Here is a 14,973-nt window from a genome sequence, read left to right on the forward strand (position 1 = left end):
ACACCACCCTCTTGGAAAAGCAAAAGAAAAATTCCTTCACCGTTCCACAATCCCTCCCCCCAGGTCCATTCCACCATACAGCCCTCACTCTGGACTCCTGTCATGACAAAAATACCTAATCACATATCCCTTTTAAACAATTTTCTCCTTCATTTGTTTCAATGCAGTATACATTACTGAACCCATCTTTCTCAGTCTCCCCCCAACCCCGAGGTCAGTCCTGTTTTACAACAGTGGCGCCATGAAGTATTTGTCCTTTTGTGACTGAGATACTTCACTCAGCATAATGTCCTCCAGGGTCACCCATTTTGAATAATATTGCATGAGTTCCTTGGTTTTCAATGCAGCGTAGTATTCCATTGTGTGAATATAGCACAGCTTCTCTAGCCATTCGTTTGTTGATGGGCACTTAGATTGTTTCCAACTCCTTGCTATTGTGAACAAAGCCGCAATAAACATGGGTGTGCATATATCTGCTTGAGTGGCGGTTATGGTTTCTTTGGGGTATATTCCCAGCAGTGGAATTGCTGGGTCAAATGGTATTTCTATTTGCAACTTTTTTTTTTCACGTGAGAAATTATTCCTTTTTATTTAAAACTACATCCGTCTATAACTACTCATATTTATTTAGATTTAAAGCTAAATTTCTCTTAATTCAATATGGAGGCACACTGGATAATATTCTCAACAAAAGAAATAAAAGATTATTCTGGCCATTTCCTTGACTTCCAAGGATATGACAGTTTACAGCATGAACTCATGAGGTCATCATTGATGCACCTTCTTCACCAGTTGCATCCTGGGAAAGATGAAGGTCTTCAAGCATCTCTGCAAGACTAATTCGAGGTGCTCCCTCATCATCTGTATCATTCTCTACAGGGATGATGGAATCTCAGTAAATGTTGACATTTTTCCTAATTGTCTCATCTTCTTCGAGATCTTCAAGGAAATCTTGTCTTTCATCATCTGTATCCGTGTTTTCCCTATCTCTGGCAAGCTCTTTCAGTTTCCAGTTTCTACGACGCTGACGTTTGGTGCGGTCATAACTCTTCTTGATTAATACCACTCTGGGACTCTTATCAGGGTTCATTTTGTTGACATGCTCATCATTCAAGTTACAGTTGGCCAAATCAAACCCTAACACCAGGTCTCCAGGATTTAGAAGATGTCCCAAATGTGTGCGACAAAAATACTGCTTATCTGTATTCATCTCAGATGTCTTCTGTATCCAGACTTCCCCAAGTGTGTTTTTTTTATACTGTTCCAGAACCTGCACTGTGTTTTAGATTTCCAACTATGCTACATTCCATCACAATAAACTCTTCAAGTTGTTTGGGACTGCACAAACTAGTGAAAGGGTGACTCCAGAAAGTGTTCCCATTAATATCTGCAACTTGGAGAGTGTTGGGATCTAAGAGGTGAATGGCACTGGTTACTCGAATACACACACACATTTGGTTCATATTTCCCAGGCTTTGTGCCAGTTTTGGAGACAGACAATATTATCCTTGCATATTGGAACAATCTCCACAGAAAAAGTGCTTTTGTAATTGTAAGTGTTACTATGAATATCCTGAGAGATCAATCTCTGGGATGCTTTGCATCTGCAGGGAACTGTACACTGAAGAAATTCTACCATCTTCTGAGCATGTTGTTTTGAAGAATAATAAAAATCCAGTCCATCATGAATCTCTTTGATACGAAGTGTGTTCTGATGTACTCCGTATTTCAAAATCAACTGTTCCAGGTACTAGAAAGTTTTTTTATGCAAGGCCTTATGCCTCACTTGAACAATAGCCATCCAGAAATCCTTAGCTTCTACTCTATGACAATCTCCACACATTTGAGATTGGACAACATAATCCACCACAAACACTTGCTGGAGGATAGCACCATTCATCACCTCTTTCTGAATAGTGAGTTTAAGTCTCTTAGAATGGGGTTCAGTCCAAACAAAACTTGCATCGACAAGCCGTACCTTACTCAAAGGTGTCTTCAGTTTTTTCAAACACAAAGCAAGAAGTTCCCTGGATTCTACAGCACACTGTATCCAAGTTGCTGGTGGCTGAAAATACCTTTCACATTGTTTGCAGAAAGAAATAAAAAACTGCTTTGGGATGCCTTGGCTGATGTCTACTTTACTTCGCAAGCAGGCCACACATATAGTGGCAGGATTTGGACTAATTGGGACACCACAATTGCCGCATAAGATATGCCCCAGGTTCTGGTTGGCCGGTTCTGTCATGTACTCCATCGTATGTTAAACATGCACACAAGATCGTGCGTGGCAAGGAAATCCCTTATGTACTTATCTCAAACTCTCTTCTCCGTCCCTCTACCACGAGCTCGCCGTCTACCCTGAAGGATACCACCTCCGGTCCAAGGGTGGAGAAAGTCTCCTATTTGCAACTTTTCGAGGAAGCGCCACACCGCCTTCCACAGTAGTTGCACCATTGTACACTCCCACCTACAGTGAATAAGGGTTCCAGTTTCTCCACAACCTCGCCAGCATTTGTTGCTTGCTGTTCTGTTAAATTTTGCAATTCTGACTGGGGTGAGATATCTCAGAGTTGTTTTGACTTGCATCTCTCTTACAGCTAGGGATTTTGAACATTTCTTCATGTGTTTGTTCGCCATCTAAATGTCTTTTTCGGCGAAGTGTCTGTTCATATCCTGTGCCCATTTTTCAATTGGATTATTTACCTTTATCTTGTTGTGATGCGCGATCTTTTATTAACTAGTCTCATCAAGTCTTTCTCCACATTCCCCCAAACAACTTCACGCATCATTAGGACTAAAACTACCAATCCCAGGATGCTCCGCGCGACCAAGGCCCCGCCTGTGGGCTTCGCATTAACGAGCTGGCGGCCACGCCTTCTTGGAATAGATTAATAGTCTGGGCGAAAACTCACGCTTGTGATTCAGGGCGGATTTTGGAGCCTTTCGCACGTCGAGTGCTACCGAGCTCGCAGTTCAGAGGTGCCGGCCTGGTGCCCTTTTAGTCAGGCGTCGCCGCGGGCAGCCCCATCCTCCGTTAGTGCGCCTCCAAGATGGCGACGCCGTTGGCGGTAAATTCGGGTAAGCGCGGCCGGGCGAGAGGGGAAGGGCTGCACGGGGCCGCGAGGTGACGGGCTCTTCGGGGGAAACGCGGGCCGTGAGGTTCCTCCGAGCTCAGATCCCCGCTAGTGCTCGATGCCCGCTCTTCGCTGGCTTTGGGCCTAGGGTTCCGCCCCTCTCCTGTTTGAATGGCGCGTGTTGCTCCTGCTGCTCTGGTCCTAGGACTGGCTTTTGGGGTTAGAGGCTCAGTTCCCCGCAGCCTAGTGTGCAATCTCTCGCGGCCCAGGGACAACCTTTCAGGCATTTTCTTCTCTTGATTCTGCCAGGATACGTGTCAGATCTCCAGCAGTGGTGCCAAAGGTCTTGGAGTATTATTCAGCCACAAGAGGTGGCTGGAAAAGTCGCATCTCCAGAATGTAGGGAGACACGGGAGCCCCCCGAAGGGGAACGCAGCCGGCAGTGAGGGCTGTCCGTGGGAAGCCTGCGGTCCGGGAGGAGGCCGGCGGGACTCGCAGCGCTGCGGGCGCGCCCGGGCTCGGGGACCTCGGGGACCCCGATCGCCGCGTGCGGGGGAGTTGGGAAGGTGATCCAGGACCGCCAGGAGATTTGGGGTGGGACCTCTCATCCCAGGACAGAACTGCCCCAAGGACGTTTCATTACGGGGTGCATTTTTGAGTGTCAGAATTTTGGGGGCGTGCTGCCGGCACTTGGTGGGCGGGGCGAGGATGCCGGAAGCCAGGCGCGGGCGGAGTGGTGCTGGAGACATTGACTTCTCCTGCTGGGAACGGGGGACCCCGCCGCCCTGAGACCACTTCGCTTCTTGGGGACAGTTAAGATCACAGCTGTAGGATAAGACCTTGGCAGAGTCTCTGATAATGCAGTGCTTGGAGGAGATGATACTGGTTCTACTTTTCATAGAAATACTGCTGCAGAAAAGTTACCTAAATCTGAGTTTTGTAAATACAGCCATTTAAAACTCTATGCTAAAGCATTTTGGAAACATAATGAACACTTTACTGAGCACCTTCGCCCCAGGCAGTGTTAACCTGTTAAGGTTGCATTATCTCACTTAATCCCATTGATGCGCTTATGAAGTAGCATCTTTTAATACTTGATTTTACAGGTTTGGAAAGTCGTTTAAAGAGGTTTAGTAGTGTCTCCAGGGTTTATACAGCTAATGATTCAAAACCATTTTCAGGAGCTTAGACTGCACTATCCTATAACTATGTTGTTGTTGTTGTTATGTGCCAGTCTAGTCGCAGGCGACTCATAGTGACCCTATGAACTAAAATCCTCAACACTTGTGTGACTTTCATCCTTTCTCCAGGTTCATAGGGTTTCCGTAGGCAAGCTATTACGGAAGTGGATGCCACTCCTGCTTTCAAGCTTTATCAGGGAGCTCCACCAAACACTGTCCACCATGGGTAACCGTTAAAGCGTTTGACACATCAGTTCAAATGTTTAATGGTTACCCATGGTCAGCTTCACAGCAACCACGAGTTACCTATGTACAGCAAGTGGACAGACCAGGGCTATATGACCTAGAAGAATGTTTGACCAAAAACAATTAAAAACAGGCCCGAGGCCCTACAGTATTTCACCATCTCAGCAGGCCCAAATGCTGGCGAACTGTGGGCCAGAGACCCCTAATTCATCTAGCAGGTCTGCTCTATGGCCACCCACATGGGGCAAAAAGAAAGCCACAAATGCCCAGCATTCCACATTTGCCTCTCTTCCTACTACTGTTCCACAGCTTAATTCATTTGGAAGATAAAACAACAAAACCCCCACTGCTGTCGCACTTGTTCTGATCCACAGCAACCGGTTTCTGATGCCGTTCTGAATCATTACGGAAAGCCCCCTCTCCTGACGCTTGATTCTGTCACATTTTTCTGCATGTTAATATGAAGCTCCCTCCTCAGTGCTGTCGTCCTTCTGCGTCACTCAGCTGTAAACTCAGAAGCAGGGGTCACACACTGTGTGTGGTTGCCGGCATTGCTTTAAAGCGTGGTGAAGCTTCATCTCGCTTACTTCGAGCAGGCTGTAAGCAGGGGCCAGTTCTTGGAGAAGAACATGGTGCTTGGAAAGGCGGAGGGTAAGCATAGGAGAGGCAGATCCTCAGTGAGATGGATTGACATGGGCCCAAGTATTTCAGAGGTGCTGAGGATGTCAGAACATAGGGCCAGGTTCAGATCTTGGCACATAATAACAACTTCCCAAGTATCATTAAACATTGATGCAAAAAGGAAAGAGAGTTGCCAACAGTTGCAAAGCATGTGTTATTCCTTATGTTTTAAAGCCTGTGCCAGGGACTTGTAATTAACTCTATGGAAGAGAAAGATTTTTTAAAATCTTGGGAATTGGGAGGTGTTGTTGTTTTTTGTTTTTTTTTTCAGGAGCATTTTGGAATTATAAAGGAGGGCAGCAGGTGGGATCATATAGTTGTTGAGTCCTAAGACCAGTGCTTGAGCTTTACCTCTGTGGCTTATTGGTTGCTAGTAAGCTGTTTACACTGCTTGGCCCTCCTCCGTGGTACCCTGGCCACCGTCATCCTTGTCACCATAGTGACTGTTGCAACCCTTTCTCACAGTGATAGCTCAGTCGCAGCCTCTCGATCACAGAGAACACAGAAGCCCACAAAGCTGCACTTTCCCCTCCTCTTTGCCACACACACATGCAGACTTAGATATCCCTTTTCAGCTTCTCTTCCTGTTTAAGGAAACCCCCATCTTTATGTTCTGGTCCCTCATACACCTAAGTCTCTATCTTTCTCTCTGCTCCACCACTTGCTTGTGCTTTTCTCTCCATCAGCCTCTTGTTAACATGCCTCTTCCAGCTGCTGCTCTACTAGTCCTCTTCACAGTCAACCTCTCAATCTTTACCGCTCACTGGCTCCATTTCTTCTCCTGTTCGTCAGCGTGTCCCAGCCCTACCGTTTCCCTGAGCAGTTCTTGTCAGGTTAACATGCTTTTCCAGATGCAACACATGTTTTTCATCTTGTTGATCTATATGGTGAAGCGCAGAATCCTTAGGCTGATGCAGCCTGCACGGAGTGCACTTGCCTGCAAGTCAGAGCCTCGCTTCCTGCCTCCAGGTCTCCTGGCTCTTGAGTTCCTGGAGAGCGTGGTACACCCCCCTGTCCTGGGAACCGTGTGTCTTCTCTGTGACTGTAGAGCCAGTATGTGTGTGTGTACGTGGTGTATGGACATGGAGTTCAAAGAGGTTATTCCATTGTTTCATCCAGTTTTTAAGAATATATTTTTTTTTGTTTAATTTGCCTTTTTTGTGGTTGTTTGCTTTTAAAGTGGCAAAACCAGGCTCAGTTAACTATCACATTTGAAGAAGCTAAGAAATAATTTTCTTTTTCTATTACAAAATATCACATGCAAACAAAATCTTGATGAAAATGGTTGACAAATGACCAGAAAAGTATGTTGATTGACAGAGAACTGCCAGAAGTGCAAACTGGGTTTGGAAGAGGCCAGGGTACTCAGGATATTATTGCTGATATTATTTGGCTCTTGGCTGAAATTAGAGAGTACCAGAAAGTTGTCTGTTTTTATTTTATAGACTATGCAGAGACATTTGACTGTGTGGATCACAACAAGTTGTGGGTAACATTGCAAAGAATTGGAAATCCCAGACCACTTTATAGTGCTCATGTGAAAACTATGCCCAGACCAGAAAACATTTGTTTGAACAGAGCAAGGAAAGACTACATGGCTTAAAATAAAGAATGGAGTGTGTCAAGGCTATTTCCTTTCACTACACCGTTTCTTTTCTTTATTTCATGTTCAGTTTGATAGATTTTTATTCATCATCCTTGTCTCCAGGGAAGCAAATTTTAGACACCTTTTCAAGGTATATGTAGAACAGATCATTGAGGATGCTAGACAGTATGAAGGCGAATGGAGGAATACCCATGAACAGCCTGTGGTATGCAGAGACGCAGGCTTGTTCACCGAATTGGAGGACTTGGAGCATTTGCTACAGTTCAAGGATGGCAACCTTCAATACAGATTGTATCTCAACGTCCAGAAAACAAAGACCCTCACCACCAGGCCAGTTGGCAGTATCATGATAGATGGATAAAAGATGGAGGTTGTGAACAATTTCATCTTACTGGGATCTGCAATCAACAATCTTGGCACCAGCATTCAGGAAATCAAAAGACGAGTTGCTTTGGCAAAGTCGGCCGTCAGGGAGCTCTTCAGAGTGCTGAAGAGCTGCAGTAGTCTAGCTTCTGAGGTGCACCTGCTCCAGGCGATGGTCTTCTCAGTTGCTTGCTATGCATCAGAGAGCTGAACAATGACTAAGGGTGACAGAAGATGACTCGATGTCTTTGAGTTGTGCTGGAGAAGAGTATTGAACATACCATGGACCACCAAGAGAACAAAGAGCTATTTCCTGGAGAGGGTGAAACCAGGTTGCTCCTTGGAGACAAGCATTTTGAAATTCTGTCTCACACACTTTGGGCATGTGGACAGGAGGGACAAGACCTTGTAGAAGGACATCATGCTTAGAATGGTAGAGGATCAGAGCAGAAGACTCTGGATGAGATAGACTGACACAGTTACTATACCCATGGTGGCAGGGGAATCAGAGCTGGCGAGGTTGGCTCAGGACAGAACAAGGTTCAGAGAGTCACTATGAGTAGTAGTCGACTTGACAGCACATAACAACAACAGCAACATATTACCAAAGAACCCCACAACCATAGAAAGTGCCATTGAGTAGATTAGTTCAGTAGATTACTGAACCTTGTGGGAGAAGACTGCCCATCTTTCTCCTGCAATAATTGTTAGACTCAAACCTCTGACTTTGTGATTAACGGTGCAACACATTATGCACTGTGCCACCAGAATACTGTGAGCTGTGGTTTCATAGTAATATCTGCCTGGCTGTGCTTGCTGGGTGTCGTCCAATTCATAGCAGCGTCTTGTGACAATCAGACTGCCCACGGAGATTTCTGGCCTTTGATTCCCTTGGGAGCAGAGAAACACACAGCTCCCCAGTGGGTTTAAACCCTGGCTTTTTGGTTGACAGCTGTGCCCTAAACTTCCTGGGACGCCTTACTCTGGGTCTATAACTTCTTGTATATAAAGTAGCTTTGATTGTGACATAACATTTAACATTACATTATTCTTCAAATATGTGTTTTATTTGATGGGGCCTTTTACCTTGTTTTTTCTTCTTCCTTTCAGCGGCCAGCCTCTGGGGACCTTATAAAGACATTTGGCAGACGGTGGGAAATGCTCTTTGGAAGAGGCAGCCTGAAGCTGTTCACCTGCTTGACATGATTTTGAAGAAACATAGACCGGACTTCATCTCATTATTCAAAAACCCAGTAGGACATTTGCTTTTAAAATTTATTTATTTATTTATTTAAGATTAAAAAGGAGCGAGTGGACTCTTAATGCATGTGCACAAAATATATTTGTCCTACTGTAATGATAACAAATTTTCTTTTAAAATATACAGGTGGTTTTTTTTAAAATTTTATTTATTTTTTTAATTTTGTGTGAGTGTACCGTCAAATCAGATCTGACTGGTACAGGAGGAGATTGTCCCTCCTTTTCCCGGCAGAGCATCTGGTGGATTTGAACCGTGTGCCTCTGGGATTGTAGTTGCTGCTCCTTGCCACTAGGCCACCAGAGCTCCCCTACAGGTGTTTTTTTAGGAATAATTCTTATTTTTTATTCTTGCTCAGAGTTAGTGCTATAGTTTTTTGCACTTGGAGATAAATGTAATAATAATTGAGTATTACTTAGGAAGTTCAGTACATTCAAGAAGTAACTTTCCTTTTTGGAATTTCTAACCTATGTAGATAATGCTACGTCAGAGCTCGGTCAGATTGCTTGATTGATTTCCAGTTAAACTGTTAAACATTTGAACTCTGTCCAGTGTTATGTAAGCTGAGCTGATTAGCCCTGGGTGCCATCCATCACCTGCCATCAGGAGTACTTCAGTGGAAGCGCTAAATGCCCACCTGTGAGCTGCTTTCTGATTGGTGTTACCTGAATGGCATTTTGCTTTGTCTCTAATGGTGTGGTAGAGAGTCCTGGGCTGGGAGTCCATTGAGCAGGGTTCTGACCTTGATCTACCTGTGGGCATTTCTGTGACACATGGGCAAGTCGCCTAACTAGAAGTCGGTTTTCCCATTCGTAGTGGAGCAGTCAGGTTAAATAGTCTGTTCATAAGGTCTAAAATGAAAGATTTTGTGGCTCATCAGTGTAGTTCTATACTGTATGTTCCAAAAGTGTTGGAACCCAGTGAGTCAGAGTTTAAACCCTGTTTTAAAATAATCTATTAGTAAACTATCATTAACTTTACTTATTGTAACTCGGTGATTCGTGTATCCATTTGTTATCTCTCATTTGAAGATCATGTGCCTTTTTTTTTTGTAAGCAAAGAAGCTTTTTATTGGGGGCTCTTGGGCAAGATTCATTGTCCCAGGCTAGAGAGGGAGAGGAAGGGCAGAGAAGTTGCGTGTGGCATGAAGGTGAACCAGCTTTAATGAGTTGGTGGGATCATGTGCTTTTATTTTTGGCATGTATAGTTGGAAAGTCCCTTTGAGACTTGAAACATAGTAAGCTATTTTGTGAGTATTCTCAAACTTTTGTGGTTCAGAGTCCAACAGAGTTATTGAAAAGAAGCTTGCGAAAGGAGCGGATACAACGTGAAGTAGCTGAGTCTGACTTTTACTTGCTTTGTAAAGGAAAACTTCCCCCATCAATAATATCCATAGCATCAAACAGATAGCTACTAGGTCCCACTTAACCACCCCCTCACGCTCCTGCACCTGTTTCTACCACTCACTGGAATTGATTTTTCGTTGTTGGTTCAGACTCTACTCACAGTTGTGGTACCAAGAGTGGGCTTTATTAGGGAAGTAGCTTGGGGAGTGAGAGAGGCAGAAAGTATCACCTAATGCAAGTCCAGGTGTAGTCCGGTAGTCACAAGCCAGATGAAGAGTAAAACACAATTCCTTAATGAGTAAAAGTCCTGGTTTCAGTTCAGCGACACAAATTCAAGATGCCTCTGGTTTCCTTAGTCCTCCCGTGAGGTTTGCCTCAGAGCAGTTGTAAGTCAGCTTTTCCTTCAATCATCTGGCAAGAAGAACAGAAACTTTAACTGTGGCCTATATCTCAGGGCTCCTCTAGTTATGCCTTGCATGATTTCTCCACAGCAATGCCACAGTCTCTCCACTACCATCACCAGGGTCTCGCTCTGGTCTCCCTCAAGTCTTTCTCCTCAGTGTGGGAAGCACTCTCTCTTATCCTAGCCTCATGCCGCAGTCTCTCCACTACCATCACCAGCATCTTGCTCCAGTCTCTCAAGTCTTTCTCCTCAGTATGGGAAGCACTCTCTCTCTTATCCTAGGTCCAAAGGTGTTGGCGGTTTTCAAGACCATATGTGTGCAGTTAAGGTAGCTGGTGATCAGAGGGGCGAACGTAATGGCTTGAAAAGCCAACTTTTAAGCCAACACCACAGTGCTATAAAAAGTTGAAAGTGCAGGTGCACTTTGTTTCATTTTTTTGCTTTGCAATTGAATTTTTCCATTGAATTGAAGTTCTGACAACATTTTTCCAATAACATGTGCTCAAGGGAGCTCTGGTGAGTTAGTGGTGCTGCCGTCCCCAGAGTATGTGGTTCGAATCCACCAGCTGCTCTGTGGGAGGAGGATGACCCTTCTGTGCAAAACCTGCTGGAGGGGCAGGTATGGGCCGCTTCCAACTGAGTGGCATGCAGCAGCAGCAGCAGCAACAGCATTTTTTGTCTCTGTCACATTTTAATCATTTTTTAAATATTTCAGATTTTTTCATATGCTGTGGCACATTTAATAGAATGCAGGATAATGTATATGTAACTCACATGCTCTGGGAAGTGAAAAAACATGTATGTGACTTCCTTTATGTTGACATCCGCTTTACTGGGGTCTAGGACCCGTGTTTGCAATGTCTCTGAGGCTTAACTCAGCAGAGTCTAATTCTAGGTTCTCTGCTCACAAATGCTTCCGTTTGTAATGTTGGGGTGTGAGAATGGGAATAAACTTCTCCAGGTAACACCTTAGGACTGTGTCTTCACCTGCTCTTTTTAATACACAGTCGTCTTTCTTTTTTCCACTGTAGCCAAAAAATGTTCAACAGCATGAGAAGGTCCAGAAAGCAAGCACGGAGGGCGTGGCCATCCAAGGCCAGCAGGGCATGCGCCTTCTTCCGGAGCAGCTCATTAAAGAAGCCTTTATCCTCAGTGACCTGTTTGATATTGGGGAGCTGGCCGCTGTGGAGCTTCTCCTCGCTGGTAGGTTAACATTTAACTGGACTTGGGTCAGGGAGGATGGGATTACAGAATTACCCAATCACAGCTTCACAGGTGACAGTTTCAAGTTTCAGAAACACTTATTAGAATGTATTTAGGAAAGAAAAAAATTCAGAATATTTTCTTTGGTAAGTTTTGATTGAGGAGAAGTTTTCATTTTAGCTAACAGAGTTCAAAGTAATTTGACTGTTTTGAGATTGGCTTTTCCCTGAGAAGGTTGTAACAAAATCCTAAATGGTGGCAGCTCAGAAGTCTTGTGGTCCAAAGTGTCCATTGTCATGTGTGTAGCAAGCAAGGTCACTTCTTGTTTGGGACTTGTTTTGGAGGTGGCTGTTTAGTTAATGAGTGGGTTAAACACAAGGTAACTGTGATACTACTGTAAGAATTGTCAAGGAAAGAGAGCAGAAAAGAGTGCGAGGTCGGGGCTGCATGCCAGCCTCTGGGGAGAGTGTGCCCTGGCCGAGTCTCCCGGCGCGGGTACTTTGATGTGGCACCTGGATAACAAGAACCCACCCTGCAGGAAAGCGGGCACAGTGTTCTCGGCAGAGCAGGCAGCAGGTGCTGGAGGTGGGAGAGAGAATGGGGCAGCAGCTTGACAACTGTGACTGGGCATGCTAGACGAGGGGGAGCGTGGGGAAGCGAGGAACCAGCAGGTCCCGTCATGTGGGCTCTCAAACCACGAAAGCCATGTGTGGTGCATTCTCACTGCCATGGCAGTCTGCTGGTGGCTTAACGAGAAAAGTTACAGAGTCTGGGACAGCTTTGAAAGGACTTCTCTGAACGCTGCGTAGAAAAAGGACTGGGAACGGGGCGAACATGCTGAATTGATGAGTTAGGAGGCTGTTGACCCACTGGGGCAGCCACGGAACAGAGCAGGTGAGAGATCTGCTCACAGCTGGCATGGCGTAGAGGGAGTGGTGGTGCCGTGGATGTGGGAATTGAGAAAGCTTCAGGATGGTAGGGGGCTGAAGAAACAAGGATGCTCCTTAGAGGCACAGATGATAGCGCTTCGCCTCACGTCCTTTGGACACGGTGCTGAGAGAGGCTGTTCCTTGGAAAGGGCCATCATGCTTGGGAGGGTGGAGGGTCAGTGAAAGAGAGGAAGACTGTCAATGAGGTGGAGTGACACAGTGACTGCAGCGGTGGGCTCAGTGTGTCAGAAGTAAGGATGACACAGGATGGGACAGGGTTCAGATCTGTTCACGGGGTTACTGTGCGTCATTCTCTACCTGACAGCACCTACCAGTAACAAGGATCAAGGAATTAAAGAATATATTCACTGCGATGGAATGGATTTGAAATAACCTAGGATTCTTCAAAGGACTAAATAAATTATTATCATACAGCCATATACAGCACAGTGTCCATTCTGACACAAGTTGAATTGTTGTTGTTGTTATGTGCCATCGAGTCGCTTGCGACTTATAGCGACACTATGTACAAGAGCTCTAAACGCCGTTCTGTCCTGTGCCAACCCAGCCATCCCAAATGCACTTATTCCCACCATTCCAGTAACAGAATCGATCCATCTCATCGAGGGTCTTCTTCTTCTTCTCTACCCTTCCACTCTGCCAAACATGATGTCTCTCCAAGGACCAGTCCCTCCTTGCAACATGCCCAAAGTATGTCAGACGAAGCTTCAGAATCCTTGACTCCAAGGAGCATTCTGGCTTCACCCTCTCCAGGACAAACCTGTTTGCTCTCCTAGCAGTCCATGGTATATTCAACACTCTTCTCCAGCACCTCAGCTCAGAGGCATCAATTCTCCTTCTATCATCCCTAGTCACTGTCCAGCTCTCTCTTTTTTTTTTTTTTTTAATAATATAAAACATATTTTTATTGCTCTTTGTATCTCTCTTTTTTTTTAAACTTGTATTTTCTTTACATCTTCACACCCTGCTCTATGACATAGTAAGTCCTAGCGTTGAACATCTGCAATTGAATATCTGAGAATGATAATGTCAGGCAAGTAGGCGCTGTAACCTCACAGTGCATAGGATGAGTGATAAGATAGAAAAAGATTTTCAAGGAGAGTTGTGAGCGCCTTTTGTTGTAGCTCAAATACACTGTGAGTTGGGGACTGTTGTTGTGTTCCATCAAGTCAGAGCCAACGCAGAGATGACCAGGTAGCAGATGTTCAAAGGCGGTGACTCTCACAGGAGAGTGCACGTTCTCCCTGGGAGCAGCTGGTAGTTTCAAACCATAGAGCTTTAGGTTGGCAGTGCGGTTCCTCACCACTAAGCCACTAGAGAGAGCTCCCTGAATTGGGGACTTGCCGTCTAAAAAGAATAAGGATGCATAACGGTCCCCACGATGCGTAGACTGTCAGGTAGAAAAGTGAGATTCAGTCCTGTGGGATGGATGGTGACTGCACCTGGGATGTTGAAGGCTATAATAATTACAGAAGCAGGGTTACCCCAGCTTTCTCCTGAGAGCAGATGGTGGGTTTGAACCATCAACCCTTCTGTTAACAGCTCACAGCTTTAGTCACCGCACAGCCTGGCTCCTAGTGTGTACACAAGATCTTGTCGCTATGTGGACAGTCTCTGGAAAGATGTATAGGAACTACCAGCTATGGTCACTCAAGAGATGAGGCTGCAAAATCGGGGAACAGTTTAATAAACGAGTGTCTGTAGTTTTAACTTATGTTTGATAAATAGTAGTAAGGGTTTGATGAATGTGGATTTTATTTTATTTGTGCCAACAGCCCAGAATTGTCACTTATATGTAAGCAGAAAGCTGTGAGCCCTGCTTCCAAAGTTATTTCATTTTCTCAATGTTTGAATGGTATCTTTTGGGGGGTTAATGAAAGTGTAAAGAATTGTAAAAATATAAATATTCTTTTTTTAATTAATTTTAATGAAAGTTTACAGAGACTTTGGATTTCCATTCATTCATTGTTGCACTTTTCTCCCTGCCTACCCCTCCTCTCCAATTCACTCCTTCTCTTTGAAAAGTAAAAATTCTTTGATTGTTATATGATCCCTCCCCTTCCAGAAAAATACAAATATTCTTAACTAAAAAGAGAAGAAAAGTCAGGGAACAGAATTGGAAAGAGAGTTGCTTTTTCATCTTGAATACAGCAACATTGTTGCTTGCAGAGATGTTAAAAAACAAAGGCTTTTTCTTATTTAAAAAATGACTACTTCATAGAATAGTTGCAGATTTTCTTTTTTCTTCCTTCGTGAACTTGGTATTACAGAGCGGGCCATTTCATATCCAGGATAAAAAGAGTGTGAACTTAAACTTGAGCAAGACCCACTCTGTAACTGAAATGACAGGCCACCGGCTCCACACTTCCAATTAGGCATCCCTTCATGTTCTTGGACATGAACAAGTTCACTCATGGAAATGGCAAAGCATTTCATGACCTTACAAAAGGCAGCAGAGTTTGGAGAAAAATATTTAAGAGGAACAAACAAGTCATAGAATTTTTCTCAGAAGATGACAAAAGATAAAGGGACAAAATGACTGGTAACCTGGAAAGATGGACGTAGACATGACGGAACCCATTCAAAGGAGTGTTGAAGGGCAGCGAACCTGGGACAAGGTGCTTTAATTTTCAGAAAAGCCTGGTTTTTTTTTTCTATAATT

General features: G+C 44.6%; 1 protein-coding gene and 1 pseudogene across 1 annotated transcript in view; one reads left to right on the forward strand and one right to left on the reverse strand.

Moving 5' to 3' along the window:
- Positions 1–757: 757 nt before the first annotated feature.
- Positions 758–2,254, reverse strand: LOC102847310 (annotated as a pseudogene).
- Positions 2,255–3,050: 796 nt separating this feature from the next.
- The window catches only part of NUP205 (nucleoporin 205kDa), a 71,477-nt gene continuing 59,554 nt past the window's right edge, over positions 3,051–14,973 (forward strand). The window contains exons 1-3 of the mRNA XM_006887147.1: positions 3,051–3,078; positions 8,262–8,404; positions 11,190–11,361. Of these exons, the coding sequence (XP_006887209.1) occupies positions 3,051–3,078; positions 8,262–8,404; positions 11,190–11,361 (343 nt within the window). The remainder of the gene's footprint in view (positions 3,079–8,261; positions 8,405–11,189; positions 11,362–14,973) is intronic.

Source organism: Elephantulus edwardii, unplaced genomic scaffold (assembly GCF_000299155.1).
Source record: "Elephantulus edwardii isolate Elephantulus edwardi_28Jun2011 unplaced genomic scaffold, EleEdw1.0 scaffold00055, whole genome shotgun sequence".
NCBI classification, from domain to species: Eukaryota; Metazoa; Chordata; class Mammalia; order Macroscelidea; family Macroscelididae; genus Elephantulus; species Elephantulus edwardii.